Source organism: Varanus komodoensis, unplaced genomic scaffold, assembly GCF_004798865.1.
Source record: "Varanus komodoensis strain SLA01 unplaced genomic scaffold, ASM479886v1 scaffold7_3, whole genome shotgun sequence".
Taxonomy (NCBI): Eukaryota; Metazoa; Chordata; class Lepidosauria; order Squamata; family Varanidae; genus Varanus; species Varanus komodoensis.
The window spans coordinates 8,437,156-8,455,273 of record NW_025336480.1 but is presented as its reverse complement, the minus strand read 5'-3'; the positions used below and the strand labels follow the sequence as shown (position 1 = coordinate 8,455,273).

General features: G+C 45.1%; 1 protein-coding gene across 3 annotated transcripts in view; it reads right to left on the bottom strand.

Moving 5' to 3' along the window:
- SHROOM1 (shroom family member 1) overlaps positions 1-17,561 on the bottom strand; it is a 22,672-nt gene extending 5,111 nt beyond the window's left edge. For all 3 annotated transcript variants that reach the window (XM_044454673.1, XM_044454675.1, XM_044454674.1), the window contains exons 1-3: positions 14,793-17,561; positions 10,640-10,710; positions 1,016-1,600 (exon numbers count right to left, since the gene is read on the bottom strand). In XM_044454673.1, coding sequence (XP_044310608.1) covers positions 1,016-1,600; positions 10,640-10,710; positions 14,793-17,450 — 3,314 coding nt within the window. In that variant the 5' untranslated portion in view covers positions 17,451-17,561. The remainder of the gene's footprint in view (positions 1-1,015; positions 1,601-10,639; positions 10,711-14,792) is intronic.
- Between the last annotated feature and the right edge of the window lie 557 nt (positions 17,562-18,118).

Genomic DNA, 18,118 nt, shown 5'->3' with positions numbered 1-18,118 from the left:
GGACGGCTTGTGTGACGCAGGATGGTTTGTGTTTCTCCAAATCAGTACAGGAACTGATAGAGCTGCTGGGAGGCTCTCCTTGGCCAAATTCCTTGCTTGGCTAATGGGAGGCATTGCTGGTGGGTATTTTCTCAATAGGGGTTTAGGCTTAGGAGACATTTTTTCCAGAAATGGTATTTTCTGTGATAGCGGTTCTAAAGCCGGTGCTGGGATCTATGTGATAATAAAGAAAGCTGTCCTCAGTTCTACATGCTCAGAAAACGCCAGCGAAAGCCCATGCAAGAGAGCTGAGTTTAGCCAGACTGGAACTATGCTACTGCTTTCTTGGAATCTGATGCAAAATCACCTATTTTGCTGGTTGCTATAGAAGATGGTTTGCTTCCACCAGTCTGCTTGTACATTTAGTATATTAAAGAAAAATAGCATTTTAGCAATCATTGACACCAAGTGTCGATACCAGTTGTGCCATCAGCAACTAACATCGCCCCCTGTCCTGCACCCTGCCCAAAATAAAGTAGCATGGCGCTACCGCCAAGCCTCTTAGCACTTGGGCATATTGCATACCGTGTCCCCGTGAGGAAAAGGTGCACAGCACACCAGTGCCTCGTTTTGCTTCAATGGTGCTAATCCTGGAAGAGTTCCCTCATAGGAGGCTGACTTAAGCAAGGGCCAAGCTCTTTGCCAGTATCCAACCCAGTATTTTCATCTCATTTGTCATCATCTGCTGCCCAGTTCCCTTAAATGGAGAGTCCAGGGACTGAACTGCGACTTCATGAATTCAAAGCACGTGTTGTGTCACTGAGCAGTGCTTCCTTTCCCGATAGAGTTTGTGGCACCTAATGTGAGATATGCCATGGAAATATGATCCAGGTCTTCACGAGTAACAGTGTTACATCACAGGCATTTATGAAGCCTTTTCTCTCTTTCACATGCAGGAAGTCCATTTAGCTGCTGACACCAGTTCACACCTGACCTGCCCAAACTATGCCATGCTATCTATGCCTCATTAACTTACTCATTTTCTTGGACAGATTGAAATCTCCATTTCCTTCTGCAGGTTCTGTCTAAAGCAGAGATGTTCACAGGAAAAAGGCCTTCCATGAGATCCAGCACAGTTTTCCTAACACGATGGGGCATGAGGATGTCAACCAGAGACTTGTCTTTGGCAGTAATCTCCGTCACAAGATCTTCACACCTCTGGTCCTCCAGAGATTTTGCCTGTGAGGCAGGCAAATCTGTGCTTTGTGCTGGGAAGCTGTGATCATGCTCGCTCTGCAGGGCTTTTAAATTCGTTAATGGATTACTGCTACTGTTACATTCCTGGTTCTCCGTTGGAGCTGTGCAGTCGCATGTCTTGTTCTCTGACTGACGTACAGTGTCATTTGCCTCCGAGTGCTGCCACTTAGTACTCCCAGGGGCATCAAACTCTTGCAATTTGTCACCGACTTCTTTCTCAAAGTGGGAGTGTTTGTTGCCCTTCTCTTTGGAGAAAGAAGCCGGCGACTCAAGAGCCGTCTCTGCACAAGATGAATTGTCTGTAGCATTCACTTCTTCTCTACTGTCTCCCAGATCAGAGCCTTCTTTCTCAGGCACAGAGCAGCTGAAAGAAAGAAAGAAAGACAAAGCTGTATGTAACACTGGGCTACCATTTAAGCAGAAACAAAATCAGAACAAAATCTATTCCTGTGCCCAACAGAAAAAAGTGGAACAAATAGAGCTTCCTGGCATGGGAAGAAGAAGCAGAAGAAGTAGAATAAGCAGCACCTTCTGAATTTCTGTGCCTCAAGCCACTGTCAGCTGTTCATTGTAGTGTATCATCATCATCATCATCATCATCTTGTGTTTAAAGGCCACCCATGAGCATCACACTTTGTTCTACACTTAACTGAACATACTCAAATAACTAAGATGTTTCCACAAAATCTGACAAGTTTTATTATTTACTTCTCCTGGGACTGTGCAATGTGTAATCTTACAGCATAATCCTTTCTGTTTTTACTCGGTAGTAAGTCCCACTGTGTTCAATGGGACTTACTCCCAAGCTGGTGCGTACAGGATTATAGCCAGGCAACACAATCCAAGGAGGATTGGATTGCTCCTAACTCCCCAGACTTGGAGGACTAGGGGTGTGCTATGTGGGGGTAGGGGGCATGGAGGTGAAGGTGGCCTGAAAAACCCTTCGACAGCACTTGTGCTGTTGGAGCCACAGCCAGTGGGATCTTTCTGTACCGGTTTCCAGGGCAGAGAAACAACATTCCGAGGTCAGAGGCCTAGCTCTGAGCCTGGAAACTTGCTCAGAGCAAGTTTCCAAGGTGAGCACTGGGGCTGCAAATAATCCCATGTCCATTTAGAAGCATAGAAACAGAGTGAGTCAGAAGGGGTCTCCTGGGCTATCCAGTGTGACCCCCGGCTCTAGCCGGCTCCACTCAAGACATGCCTGCCATGTGCATGTCCAGCCTATCCTTGAACACCCTCACCAATGGGGCTTCAACCACCTCCAGAAGTACTTCCTGACATCCATATTGAACCTTGGTTCCCTGAGCTTTGTTCCACTGGAGCACGTCCTGCCCTCCTCTGCAGGGGAAAACAGGTCCTGACCCACCTCTGTGTGACACCCCCTCACATACCTGTATGTCACCAACAGATCCCCTCAGAGTCTCCTCTTCCCCAGGCTGAAAAGATCCAGCTTCCTCAATCTTGCAGGCTTCCCCTGCAATCTGGCCACCATCCTTGCGACCCTGTGCTGCACCGATTCCAACCTGACTATATCCTTCTTGTAATGTGGAGAGAGAACTGAACACAATACTCCAGTTGCAGGTGCACCAGAGTCGTACAGAGTAGCAGTAATACCTCTCTCGATCTGGAAGCCACATTTCTGACTATGCAACCAAAGGTGGTGCTCGCTCTCTTGACCACTGTGTCACACTGCTGACTCATATTTAGCCTGCAGTTGACCAGTACCCTGAAATCCCTTTCACAAGTGCTGCTTTCCAGCCACTTGCCCCCTAACCTGTACTTACGACACCCATTCCTATGCTCCAAGTGCAAGACCTTGCACTTATCTGCATTGAACACCAACCTGTTGTCCCTGGCCCACTTCCATAGTCTGTCCAGATACTTCTGGATCCGGAGTCCCTGCTCCTCAGTTGTGGCCATCACCCCCATTTTGTATCATCTGCAAATTTAATCAGCAGACTGGTCATCCCCTCTTCCATGTCGTTGATGAAAAGAATGAACAGGATTGCTCCCTGGACAGAGCCCTGGGGGACCCTTCTCACCACTGGCTGCCATCCTGATGATTCCCCACTAATAGTTGCGCTCTGCTTTCAGTGCATCAACCACGCCCTAATCCATCAGACAGTCCCAAAGGTCTATCCCAAAACTCCTCAATTTCTCAACCAGGATATCATGCGACACTTTGTCAAAGGCCTTGTTGAAACCACATCCACTGTGTCTGATCCGTCTAGCCACCTCAAAACCATGTCACAGAAATCCAGACGGTCTAGTACCCTGAGTTACTCAAATGCATATTTGCAAAAGTCTTGCGCGCATTTTGTCAAGCTGCTGCATTTTACAGTGGCACATACTGGTTTAAAAGCACACATACAGCTCCTCTGTTTCTGGTGACAGCGATACAGCAGCAGCCCAGTGATTTTTCGGGTGATGGCACTGAGTCCCAGGCGGATCTAGGGGCATGGCTGGGCAGCTGCTTACAGCCTGCCATCCCTCCTCCTGCCCAGCTCCCTCCGGCCATGCTGCCTCCTTTTCCCTCCTTTTTTTTCAGGCAAAAGCAGACTTTTATTGGATGGAAGGCAGGAAGACAAGAGAGAGGAACGCAATGGAGGAGCCCACAAAAATGGTAGGGAAGGCCCCTGCAAACCTGGAACTGGCCCTGACTTAATTTCAGCTTACAATGTGCAGTGGCAAATGTTGGAAGTGCAGCAGCTTATCAGGAAAGGTTCCATGTCCATCTCTTGCATGAAGAACTCATAAGTGGGTGCTAACTTGTTGATTGCAAACTCTGTCATGAAATACAAGCATCCCAACCAAAGCAAGCTGATCATTAATGAGATACAAGGGGCATAACTGAGATCCTGTCCAGCCGCAACATCCACTGAACTCCATGGCGCTTACTTCTCACATCATGTATTTATTTATGCATTCAACTTAGATTCCACTATAACTAGTCTGAAGCCTCCCCTCTGCCTTCACCCCTAAGAATCCCTGGCCACAAGGAATGACCATCAGTTCCTCTCACATCTGTATGGTCAGTAAGTTGCACCTTTTACACTGTGCTCAGGTGATACGGCACACAACAGTACCCATCATTCTGGACACCATCCTAGAAGGGGGAACAAGCACTTCACAAATCTCAGCACGCCCATATTAGCAGGAGTTGCTCCCTTCCTTTCCCAAAAGCCAGTAGTTAATTGCTGGAACAGAAATTCCTCTGAAGAGGCAGCCCCAGTTAACTAATCTAAAGTTTTCTTTAAAACCTCTTCATCAGAGCTGGGTGTCAGCATACAATATACAGCAGCAAGGTGAGACTGACAGCATACAACATACAGCAGGACCCTCATCCACACCCACACCATCCAGCAAGACCCGCTGGGCCTGCCACCTTGCTTGGGTCCCTACTAGCATCCACTAGGACCTGGCAAGCTGGTGGCTATGCTGCTGCAGCCAACCACTCCTTCCCCCAGGTGGGCTTGAATGATAGCAGCAGCACTGGAGAGTAAGGGGCCGCTTGCCTCCTGACCCACGAGAGCGCCATGCTGTGGAAGCCCACTTCTGGAGGCAAGGCGAGGGACTACAGCACCTCCACGGAGGAGGCAGGGATGGCTTTTCAGAAACACCCAGCACAGCCTGCCTGGGGCTCCAAAACTTCTGCAGCCAGGCTTGAAGCCTTCTCGGCGTCAGGTCTGAGCCATCGGCATCTATCACGGATGATCTATAACAGATGATCCCTCAGCTAAGAGGGAATCAGAGTAGAGCCCGTCCATTTCAGTTCCACTCAGCTCCTCATTTTCCCAGCTGCAAGTTCATTTTGGCCCACTTCTGCATCTGTTTGCAAACTTGCTCCTCACCACACATACATTTCTACCAAGGCTGTGTGTATTTACTCGTACTTTTTTCCTTGTATATGCACTTTCCCCAGACATAATGCAGTTTTCTTCATTTTTGGAGCTGCACAGTATACAAGTGTATGGGAGATGTGGCCTGGATAAATTCCTTTACACATTCAGACCTAACTAATTTCCATCTTAACTAGTTTCCACCCCTAAGAGGAAAAGAGCCAGAAGTTACAGTGGATGATCCCACTAAATCCTCTAGAGCCAGCAAGACCTTGCTGCACCAGCTTAAACAGAGAGTCTTATATAGTCTTGACTATCCAAGGAGGGTCCAATGACCAGCCTAAAAATATTTTATTACAAGAAAATCACCCAAATAGCAGTTCTAATCACTCTCCACATGGGGCATACACAGAATAAAACATTCCCAGTTCAAGACTTTGCACCTCTTGAATGCTTGGCTCTGCATAACTATAACAGAATCAAAGGAGGCAAATATGAATATGCCGTCCATGAAATTCTGTTCCTTGCCTTTTGTACATAAGCAGTTTTCCTGCAATAGCATCACATATCTTATACTAACAGCAATTCTCAGAGTGCCTTCTTTTAGAAAATTCCAGAATGGCCCTGCTTCTGTATACTGTACACATTCGGCCTACAATACATCTGAATTCACATGCCAGCAGAGGTACACAGAACAAATAAGCAGATTACCACAAACAGGTGTAATGTGTTTACCTGATGCTATTTTCTTTCTTGATGTGCATGCCTTCAATAGAAATCTGCAGAGTTGATAGAGCTGGGGCAGGTTCTGGTGTTTTTCTATCAGGACTGGGTCCCTTACTTTGTCCAAGGAAAGAGGGAACCTTTGAAGTCATTTCTGAGCCACTGACTAAAGAGTTGCTAAAAACATCATTGTCTTTTTCAAAGAATGAAGAGACTCCAAAGGAAGGCCTGAGGATGGCAATGGGCCCAGAGGAGGCATGGATCCACGAACCAGGGATGGATTGCTTAGACTTACGAAAGTGCCAGTTACCTGATCATTTGCTGTTCAAGCACATGGGCTGCCAAATTTAAACCTCTTAATTCTGTTGCAACACCTGCAATATGGGGCTGCCTGGACCGGGGCCTTGGTGCAGACGCACAGTTCTGTAAAACACTTGCATGCTTTGCTCCTAGACTGTTTTTGCCCTTCTCCAGTCCCGGGAAAATATGCCAGCCCTTCAGATGCTGAAGCTGATCTGCACTTTGGCACTTCCGAAGTCCCCATTTCTTCCATAGACTTTCCTTTTCTTCCAGCTACATAAGCATCTGCTTTGCCCAACGGACTAACTTCCTGTTTCTCCCTAAAGAGGGTTTCAAATGATATATCATCTCTTTTAAAGATCACTGCAGGTCTCACTTCATTTCTGATTCTACCAGGTGAAACTATTTCAGTGTAAATGTGAAGTAAACACAGTGTCAAGGCACCCACATTTTAAAACACTTCTTGTCCTCAGGGAGGCACATGTCATTCTGTCCCTCTCTTCTCCCCCATTTAGCAAGGGCAAAGGCGGCTGGTGCAAGAGGGGGAAGAGGCGTTGCTTAATCTCCTCCTTGCCCACTCAAAATCAGGACACTGTGTCCAGCAACTTCTCCACCAGACAGAGAAAAATGTGGGGGCCTCCATCTTTCACAGGGAAAGGAACACTTTTTTGGGGGGGGGGGGCTGATTTGGAGTAGACAATGGCTGACAAAGAAAAAGTACAGAACAGCCCCTTGTTCCACTGCTGGACCCCTAATCACCTAACGATTCTTGTAGCTGCTGCTTCTCCAAAAGAAAGCTCTTTGGCAAAAGTAACAATAAAACGCCATCTGGGATGTAGGTCCCTTGACTAAGCACAGCTGAAGAGCAGATACAGCACTTGTATACTTCTGTTGATTCTTTGCAACTCCACAGGAAAGCCTGCAAGATTTCCTCCGCAATGTCCTTTTGCTTGCAGAAGAAATTTATTTGGTGCATTAAGCTCATGTGTCCTGCCCCACTGCTCTGTACTTCAGTCTGTACTTTTAGTCATAATAGGAACAGGCTGCCATTGCGCAGCCTTTTATCTGGACTTAACTGTTTCTACTACATTCTTGTTTATTGCTGACTCTTGTATATTGTTATAAGAACCAGGTTCTTAAATACATACACACACACACTCATCTTTTGTGCTGGCTTGGATACTTTGTATGGAAAGCTGGGCAGTGTAAATTTAACAAATACATTCATCAGGGTACATGCTGGACTCATTCTGAAAGGATGCCTCTTTCCCATATGGCTAGACATGGAGACAGCAAGGAAACACTCACAAAAGAAGTGAAAAATGAAAGATAACTTTTTAAAGGTTCAGAACATTAGTAACAACGACACTTTGTGCACACAAGTGTGTGTGTGTGTGTGTGTGACCGAGTGAGGGAGAGAATTACTTGGATGCATCCTGATTTTTCATCTGTCTAAGCTATTAATTATCCTGATGTAACTGCTAGGAGGTAAATATACCAGATAATACAGTGGTGCTAATTAAGCTGTGCTGACTGATTCTATGAGAGTTTCCATTTGATCATTTACTTACACACACTCAAGGATGTTTAGGGAACTGCTGCTACCCCATGGGCAACAAATCCCTTGTCTAATTAATGCTAGAACAATATGCTCTGTTGATATTTCAAGGCACACATGAAAAGAGCAGATGTCTCTACCACCAGATAGCAAAGGTGCATTTCAAGGGGTCATAAAATGACACGCTCCCTTCTTTTAAGGCGGTTAACTGTAAAACTAATACATCTGAAAAAGTTTTATGAGCTGCTTTGAAGTTGATACTGTAACACACTGGAATGTGGTTATGGTACCACATTTCATTTTGGAAAGTAATTGAAGGGTACGGGAAATGGGGATAGCAGATGAAGGCTGATGCATGTGCTATTGTGGTCTGGCTTGGAGCCATTTCTGCTGATGAAAGATAATACAATGCATCATCCATAGTCTATAAATCTGCATTAGGGGCCAGGAAAATTATATGACTAAAGTATTTTCCAGTCCTCCTGCACTTTAGTTCACTATTGTTAGGTTACTATTAGTTCACTATTTAGTTCACTATCCTGCACTATCAATTGCAAATTATTTTCCTTCTATTTTGAACATATAACTTACAGTAAATGTTGAACATGTATTTTAGAAGCAGACCAAGAAAAGTCCTGCAGTTTTCCTTCTTGGGGCTGCATTTCCTGTACTCCAAGTGCTGTTTCTACAGAAGATCAGGTGGTGGTGCTGTGATCTCATATAACAAGTATGGGAAAGTCTGCTGTCAGGGTGCCTTTGGAATCACATGAAGACTTTCCCCACCTCTGTTTGTAAACGTTGCACACAATTTGTACTCAGTTTGGGATTCATGAGAAGGTGCATTAATTGCATGACTCTGTCTCTCTCTGCCTGTCTCTCTCTCACACACACACAGAGGGCAACATGTGGTGCTGTCTGCGTGCTTTCAGGACCCACTGCTAGCTACTGGTTCTTCAAGCAACCCCCAAATGCCCATTTCTCTTCCTGGATTGTTTGTGGTTAACATATAGTTAACCCATGGTTATGGGTTCACACATACTCATATTCAACCTGCAGATTTGGTTCAGTTGATCAAGCCTCCCACCATGTGTTGTGGTATGTGCTGTTTCCTATTTTGAATATTCAAGCTATGGCCACAGCTTCTCATGTCATCCAAACCTGGAGATCATGGGTTATGTGAGAGTGAAACAGTCTTTGTATAACCCTCAAATGAGGCATCAGTTCTGTGAGTGTTGTTTAATATTTGCATAACCCAGAGTGCAGGTTCAAATGACATGACAGGCCATGGCTTGATTATGCTTAGGGGGACTATGGCTTGTTATGTTTAAATTAGCTGTGATGGGCTGCAAGCAGTTGTCCAAACTCCTCCCACATGGACAAGTGGGATACAGCCCATTTAAATCAATTACTATCAAATTCCTTTCCCTTCCCCCCACCATTTTTAACACTCTTTTTCCACGTTCAGGTAACAGACCACTGTGGCATGGAGAAACTATAGAACATAGAAATAAAAAACAGAGTGAGTCAGGAGGGGTCTCCCGGGCCATCTAGTCTGACCTCTGGCCCCAGCCAGCTCCGCTAATGACAGGCCTACCATGTGCACATCCAGCATATCCTTGGACACCCTCACCAATGGGGTTTCAGCCACCTCCTGTGGAAGCCCATTCCATACCCTGGGGTCCTAACTGTCAGAAGTGCTTCCTGGCATCCAAATTGAACCTTGGTAGAATATACCATTGTTTCTGTTCATGGTTTCTAAAGACCAAACCTACCCTACTGAAATGGGGTTTGCATGACACAACAGCCCAACAATGGTTAAAAAAAGGCTTGTGAACCCTTCCATCCTCTCTTTCCATATGTGTGCATGCACACATGCACAGAGTGAGAGAGAGAGCAAGAGAGGTTGGGCCTAACTGAAGCTGAACAGAGAGCATGTTGAAAGGACAGTAATTGCGCACATTCACCTGAAGGCATGGACAAGATGTACAAAATGATAGCATAAAACAGTGAACCTTGTACTTCTGCTTAGTCAACAGATACACTTTCCAAGGAATGCAGTCTTCAAGTGAAACAAGGGATTTCAGGCACTGCCTGATTAACAGAAAAGTGTCTTCCCATGGCATGGAATTCTGAAAGATGTAACTGTTCACAGAAGTCCAAAAAGCTACATGGAAGCAAAAGCAAGTGAACCTTTTGCCATGAAAGATATCCCTATGCATCTCCAGCATATTCCTACATATCAACAGGAAAACCAATAGGTGCTGCAACCCTCCATGAGCCCAGCTATAGCTTCCCAGCGCCCATTTCCACGTTCACGGAAGATCAGCTTCCCCAGCCTTGTGCCTGCCAGACATGCTTGGACTGCAACACCCAGAACTCCTAGTTCAATGGTCCTGCTGAATGGGAATTCTGGGAGTTGTGGTCCAATGCCCTGAAGGCCACTAGGTTGGGGAAGGCTGCAGTAGAGGATGGACTAGAAGCAAATGAGTGTAATAGAGCCAGAGTGGGCATGGACACAGCGCCGGCAGTCTGTGATTAGTGGGGACACTGATGTCATCTTCCATCTCATTCAGATCCCCCCACTCCTTCTGAACCCAACTACAATCCTCATGGTTGCGGAGTGGGTGAATTTTCCAAGCCACAATACATTATGCCCTGTTGCAATGCAACTGTCTTGGAGAGACTTGGTCTTGAAGGGACAGTAGCAGCACAGAAGACCTGTTCCTGCAGGAGATGAAAACTGCTAGAACCAGTTTCCTGGTAAGGGTTCAGTTCTTTGACTTCTCCTTGGGGGCATGGCTATGAGTACTGGAAGCAAATGAAAACTGCTGTTTGGATGCCGCTGCTTCTAGCTGCATCTGTGCAAAGTGCATGCTTCTGCCTAGAATCTGCAGAATCAGGTACCGCAAGGGAAAGAATACTGTCCAGGCACATCATACACAGTTGTACAAGTCAGAAGCTCAATGAGCTATTGCATACTTACTCTGGGTGCATTGGATAGTATTCCTGTTCCTGAGCAGGCAACGCCAAACCAGCTGTAGGTGTGCCAAAATCCTGTAAGTGGGGGGGAAACAAACACATGAACAAATATTCCGCCGCGTGGAACCTTCTCTGCGGTCTAAGCAGCTAACCTGGAGAGCACAAGGCTATCTCTGGGACAATGATGGCTGCTTTTTCCTCATATGCTACCTGCATTTCCTACAGCACCCCATAATACATGTCTGAATGCACCTGAGAGATTCAACCTGCACATTCGTTTATTGCAGGGGAGGGACCCTCTTCCAGCACAGGGGCAGGGGCAGGGGCAAAGGCAACTTGAGGGAAGTTCTTGGGGGCTGCATTCCAGGAGTGGGTGGGGCAAAGTCAAAAGGGGCGAGGCCAAAATACCCCAGATACCTGCATGTCATGAGTGGAGCTGGGGGTCAGACTAGATGGCCTGGGAGGACCCTTCTGCCTTGCTCTGTTTCTCTGTTTCTAGGTTGTAGCTTCAAGATTTTACTACTGGTAACTAAACCTTAGGAGAGTCATTCCAACTCTTTAGAATGAGAGAAAAGGAAACATACAAAAGTTGGAAAAACCATCAAAGTATTGGCAGTCACAGGAAAGCGGATGTGGCCATCTGGAGTCTGGGGACTAATGAAGAGTTGCACTGGGAATCCTGAAGGGCTGAATGCAGCCCCAGGCCTATGGCTCCCCACCCCTGCCTTATAATCAATAGAGACCTTCCGAGATTTATGAAATTTTGCTCCATAAACAGTGAATCTTTAACTGATAGGAAGCCGTGCTATTCTTTCCAAGAGGTGCCACCACCAATGGCATATAGGGGTGTTTTCCCCATTTCTCCCTTGTAGCCATGAGTCTGGGGATTTGTATCAGGAAGGGAGCACCCATACAATATGAATTCTCTACCCTATGTGTAGAAAACAGATAACTGCACAACAGCACTGTGGTAAAGTGTATGAAAATAAGATATATAGTCAGGTCCATTTAATTCAGTATTATTTACTCTGACTGGTGGTAGCTCTCCAAGGTCTCAGGCAGAAAATATTTCCCCCCATTTATTCCAGCACTCAAAACTCCCAGCATGCCCCAGCAGAGCTGGGAGTTGCAGACCCTTTTTTCTGCCTAAGCTTTCATAGGTTTGCTCCCTTAATCATAGAGTTCTACAGTATGAATCATACACAGAAGGGCCTTCTCAGTGGTTGCACCCCACCGAGCCAGAGAGATACACCTGGAGCTTTCTTTGTTTTCTTCTAAGCACCAGGCAAAAACCTTTTTCTTTATCATACATTTTGAAAAAGAAAACTATTATTTTTTATAAACAAATCTAGACCTGTTTTATTATTGCTGCAGTTCCTAGGGTTAATTTATGGAATGCTGTAGTTATTTATTGTAGGGTTTTTCGTGTATCTAGAGGTTTTTATTGCTGTTTTATTGCTGTATTTTATTATTAGGTATATGTTTTATACACAGCCCTGAGAGCCTGCTGGGCTATAGGAATGCAATAAATAGGAATGCAATAAATAGATAAATATTTCAAGAAATCCGATTAGGATGTTTTAAAGCAAACCTGATGAGGACCTAACGTCTAGATTGCGCCCTCAACGCTCATGCGCTTTATGAGCATCCTGTGCAGTGTGTGAGGAGCCGCAGAGGCAAACAAGAGGCAGGAGAGGTTCACCTGGTGCTGACTTTATAATCCTTACGGTGCCAGGTGAAAACCTTTTTATTTTTCTGTCATTTTAAGAGTTAGAAATTTTAATTGGTTTTAACATCCACAGTCACTTTTTGTTTTTTTGCTTCCGATTTTGATTTTGATTTGGACTCTTGCTGATATTATTTTTGTTGTTTATGGTGTTACCATTAATTGTTATAATTTTTGTTATTATTTGTTGTTATAATTTTGTAAGCTGTCCTGGGACATTTTCTCATGTAGGACGGGATATAAATGTTTAAAATAAGTAAATACATAAATAAATCATACAGTCACAGCACAGGAGAGCGAGACTGAAGGGGCCGCCGCTTGTGCAATACAGGACTCCAAGTGAATGTAGAGCTGCATCTTGAATACGTCCAGTGTGGGACAGCCCAGCACCTCCTTAGGTAATTGGTTCCCTTGTACTCATTCTGGAATCTCTGCCTTCCTTCCTATGCCCTCTGCTTTATAATTCATTTCTATTTTTTGGCTGCTTTCAGCTATGTAATTGTGGCACTAAGGAGGGGAGGGAAGAAGACTGGAGCACTGCCCAGACACCCTATATCCTGGGGAGCCCTACGTCTCCTTTCCCAGCCCCCATCCCAGCCCAGCCCTTTGCCCTTCTCTCTGAGGTCAATTTCCAACCCCAGAGAAGCAGCTGCCATAGTTCTTTCCACATTGGTTGTGACGGGGATTGAGGTACAGACCCCAAAACCTGAGGCTGGGACTCTGTTTATGACCCCAGACCTGGGAATACTGTCCCAAGTTGCCTGTGGCCAACTGGACACTGATGAGGGACCACATTATTGCTCTCTAAAGCAGAGCAACAGAGGAAAATATGTTAAGTGTGCCCTTCAAGAAAATCCACACAAGCCCCACCTCTCCATTTTCCCCATAATTTTAGCCCCCCCCCCAAAAAACCAACCTTCTAAAGCAGCAGGTAAGGGAGCCAACACTACATTATATTACATTACGAATTATGATTCATACAAGAAACACCCCCCCCAAAAAAGAGAGAGCTTATCGGAGAAACAGGTAATGAAAGCTTGAGCTGTCACTAGTTTGCACTTTCCTATTTGCCTTTGTTTGCCTTCCTTATCCTGTTTTCCCAGCATTTTTTTAAATGGACATTGTCCTCCATACTTTGGCATTGGGAAGTACATTTGGCATTCTCGCCTGAAGCCCAGGAATATTTATGGAGTGAGACAGACATTTGAAAAAGCAAATAGCTAATGTTTTACGAAAAAGGTTCAGCAAGGTATTCCTCAGGCTGAAAGACAGCCTGGAGGCCCAGGGGAATAATCCTAGCATGATGAGCTATTGAACTCACTGAAGAGTAGAAACCCATCACATTTCCCTATCAGTGTCAATGTGTCCTACGGGATATCTGAGCACCTCTTCACACAAGAGAACATTTCCTATTTGCAACTCCCTTTCCTAAAGGTACTGTAAATGGTGGGGACAGTTTATCAGAAGTAAGTTTCACATCAGAAGATTGTCTTATATGAAGTGCCTCTGACTATTAGAAAGTATGGAAATGATTCACGATGAATGTGTAATTGCACTGTCTCATTCAGATTCCTATCCAGGAAAAATCTGATCTGAAAAGATGTTGGAAGACTGTTGGAGCTGTATAATTTGATGCATTTCTTCAATGGAAAACATGAAACAAAAGATAATGATATGATATACATATCTGACTACATGTTATCTTTGGTCAAAGCCATTCTATAAAAAAGATAGATAGTAGGAGTTTGGTTTCAGTTACTTGTTCCTATTTACCACATCAATTACTTTATTTTAATAATGTACAACTAAGATCTGCTGATCTGTTCACCACTGTGATCTGTGTGGGAATTAATGATTGGGATGAGGAGATATAATGATAGAATGTAATTGCTAAAGACACAGCATTTTATTTGCATTTTGTGCATGATCAGGCAAACAAAAGCCTCAGTGATTTCAATGAGGGAGCAGGTGAAGCGTATGTCACTCTCTGCCACAGTGGAATTCTGAATGGCTGCATCATGCCCACATTCATTAGAAATCAGTGGAGTTTAAGTTTGGCCTGATCATGTGTCCAGACTAACTGCCAGCCTTTGATTTAGGAAGGACCCTACCAAGGCATAGCACTGCTCAGATTAAAGAATGGGAGCTTCATTAAAATATTCTTTGTTTAGCCGAACACATTTTTGAAATGCGTAATAAAGTCATACATTCCTATCCCCGTGATCTGAGTGCACTTTAAACAACACTGTAACCTTTCCAATAAAATCAACAGAATGACTTTTACACAGGCAAAACGCAAGTTCATATGCATTATAATGCATTCATCACGGCCATATGAGAAAACGTTTTGATTACTCATGACAACTGATCCCCAACAGCATTGGGTAAGTGATCACTGGGCACCAGAGGCGAGTGATATCTTAATAACTACCTGCACAGGAGAAGGAGCTGATTTTGATCTCCCTTGGCCTTTGCTGGAAGCAGAAGAACCTGAGTGAAGGCGGCTTTTAGCTGAGGCACACTTGCTAGCACAGCTTCCCTCACTGACAGCAGCCTGCACTGTTGAATTAGCTATTTCCAGCACAGGAGAACTGGCACCGCATCTACTGGTGATGGTGGTTGTAGGAGCTGGAGCAGACAGAAGACTAGGTAGTTCAGGAATTCTCCTTGGAGCAGGAAATTGATCCAGACCATCCATATTCTGTAACGTTTTACTGATACTGGGATTGGAGGTGCCACTTTCCACAAACCTCTTTGAAGTCTTTGGCTGCAAAGGGAGCTTCTGCTGGGGACAATTCTTTGCAGCACTGGGCCTTTGTCCAGTCTTTCGTTCCATGTACCAAAGAAGAGCATTGTGTTGTATTAGCTTCAGTTCTGCCTTAGAAAGAATCTGGCCTTGATTTTCCAGAGCTTTACCCCTGACAATCCTGGTATCTTGTTCATTAATCTCATCAGATCGGGACCTTGCATTTTTCTGCCTCCATAAGACACTTTGATCTCTCTGATCATCCAGTTGGTTCAGTTTCTCAGGTTCAGAATATGAGATCTTCTTTTGCTCTTTGGTGGTCCTTTTTCTTCCACCAATTCGAACAGTTTGTGGCCTTTTTGATTCTTCTTCTTCATCTACGTCTTTCAGCGGCTTGGACGGAGGCATCAATGTGCAGTCCTCATTTGTACTAGATAATGACATAGACCTGAGATGCTGAATGGATGGCCTTGAAGGAGGTTTCTGCTTTAGCCGAATGGGCAAGCTCATTTGCAAATCCTTTCTCTTAAAAGATGTTTCCCTCAGCACCTTTCGCTGAGCAATTTTAAGTTTTTCTCGGTAATCATTCTTGAACTTCTCATCCACTGAAGATGCAGGGCTTCCCAGAATGACTTCTTCATCTTTGCTGGCAATCTCACTGATGTGGTTATTATGGTCTCTTGGTATTTCTACTGGTTCCGCAGAGACTGGGTGATTGCTGCTTGGGGATTTCATAGAGAATCCATCTTGTTCCTGAGCCTGGTTGTGATGACTGATAAAGCTGGAATGTTTCCCACCAGAAAGGTAGTAAAGCAAGGGAGTTGTCTTTCTGTTAATCTTTTCACTGGCAGTGTCACTCTGGAAACGACTTTCAGTCTTCTTAGAGAACTGCTGTTTTGGAAAGTGGACTGCCTTCAGCTCTTCCTCTTGCCTGGGGCTTATAAGAAGGTTGAGGCTTCTATTGTTATCACTTTGCTTTGCTTTTCTAAATCCATTGGCTTGGAATACAGAGTCCTCTGCCTCATGGCTGTAATGAGAAACTGCACTGACAGCCCCATACATCTCCTTATGAAGAGCTTCCGCAAAGTTCAAACCATGAGGTGGTTTCTGCATTCTAGCTCGCTGTTTCAGAAGTGGCTGCCAAACATCACGGCTGTTTCCTTCCTCGCAGCTGAGGAAGCATTTCTTGTCTTCATAGCCATGAATTATCCTCAGTGCGGTCTTATTAGGAAGAGGGTTGCCCGTGAATTTTAAGCCTGAACTGCACTCATAGATCTCCTGATCCAGACCTGAAGGTTCGTCAACTCTGAACGGATGCAGAGCTCCGTGAAGCTGTCCCTCCTGTAAGCTGGATCCTGCCACACTGCTTGGCAGAGCTGCTTCTGCAAAGGGCGGTTTGTGTACACTGCAGGCATAAAAATACTGTTTGTTCTCTTGTATATCATTAACAGCATTGTGGCTGGTACGTAATGAAGGAGAGGACTTAGAGTTCAGTGCCTCAGGAATTTTATAACCATGGACTGAATTTTCAGCACACAAAATCTTCTGAGACTTGGCCAAAGAATCAGATTTAAAATTTTCTTGAACACTTAAAGAAAGTTTTGAGTCAAAGGCAGAGTTATTTTTCTTTGCGGTACACTGATTGGTAGGATGCCAAATATCCCCCGATTCTGTAACTGGACTTTCATCCTCACATCTAGATAGCCAATAACCATCGTAACAGTGTGCCAGGGAGTCAAAAGGTCGGTTGTTGCTGCTGTCTTGAACGCAGACTTCTGGTTGTGTGCTGTGCTCAAAGCAACTTTCAGAATGACTTTCACCTACATTTTGCTTAGTTTCGTAGCTGTCTGCTCGAGCCGGCGGGGACGGTGGATGAAATGGAAACATGGTTTGTGGTGATGGTGGCCGGCATAACATCACATGAAAAGGAGTGCTTCCATATGCCCTTTTGGGATCAGCATCCTCCAACTTATGATGACTGCTCTTTCCCACCATCTTGTTTTCATACATTTGCCTAAACTCAAAATGCATTGCACTAGGATTATAAATACTTCTCACGTATCCGGAGTCCATATATGGCAGCTGCTCTTGAATCATCAGAGAATCATGCTCACTGAAGCACAAAGGGGTAGGATATTCTGGAAAATTTGATCCCCCCGAGAAGGAACTGTATGCAGAGTCTGCTTTTCCAGGAATGTGCAAACATTGGTCAATGCAACTGGTAGGTTTCACTGGCAAAAACATACTAGACTCACTACGTAAAGCCACGGGCTGCAAGAGTTCAGCTACCCCTCTGAGATGTCTCAGGTTCCATCTTGACTCTTCATTCTCATAAGACGACATAGTCTATGCTACAAATCAATCCTGCCCTCCAGAAAAGGAGTGGGCGCAAGGAAAAAGAGGTCTTTGGGCTTAAAGCCAATAATGAGCATGTTTCCTTGTAGAAATGTTTGCCATCACACTTCATGGGTTGAGACAGATCCTAGAAAACAAAAAATGCAATTGGGTCATATCTGTGAAGGGTCTTTTGGTGAACAATGAGCAGGATCAATCAGCAAAATGTGTATCAACACAGATTTTACATTGCTTATGTACAACGCTTGAGGGTGTATCCAACCATCTGTGCCCCTGTGAAACAGAAGCTCCTCATGGAATGGTGTTCCCTGCTCCCCTGCAGCCACCTGAGCCCACCGGGGCAGAGGTGGGGGCACAGAGGGGCTGCAGGTAGAAGGAGAGCACAGTGAAGCCCACTGGCATGAGCGGAAGTCAGCTCATGTGGCATTGAACTTAATGCCATCTCTCCAAAACAAAATGATCCATTCCTCATGGTATAAGAGTGTAAGAAAAGCCACGCTGGGTCAGACCAGAGCTCTGCTCACACGGTGGCAATCCAGCTGTCCAACGGATCCCTCAAGCAAGAGGGGAAGAGCCTCAGCAACTGTGTGCACAGGCAGGCAGAGGTAGCACATAGCCAACAAGGCTAGTATCCACTGGCAGCCTTCTCCTCCCTG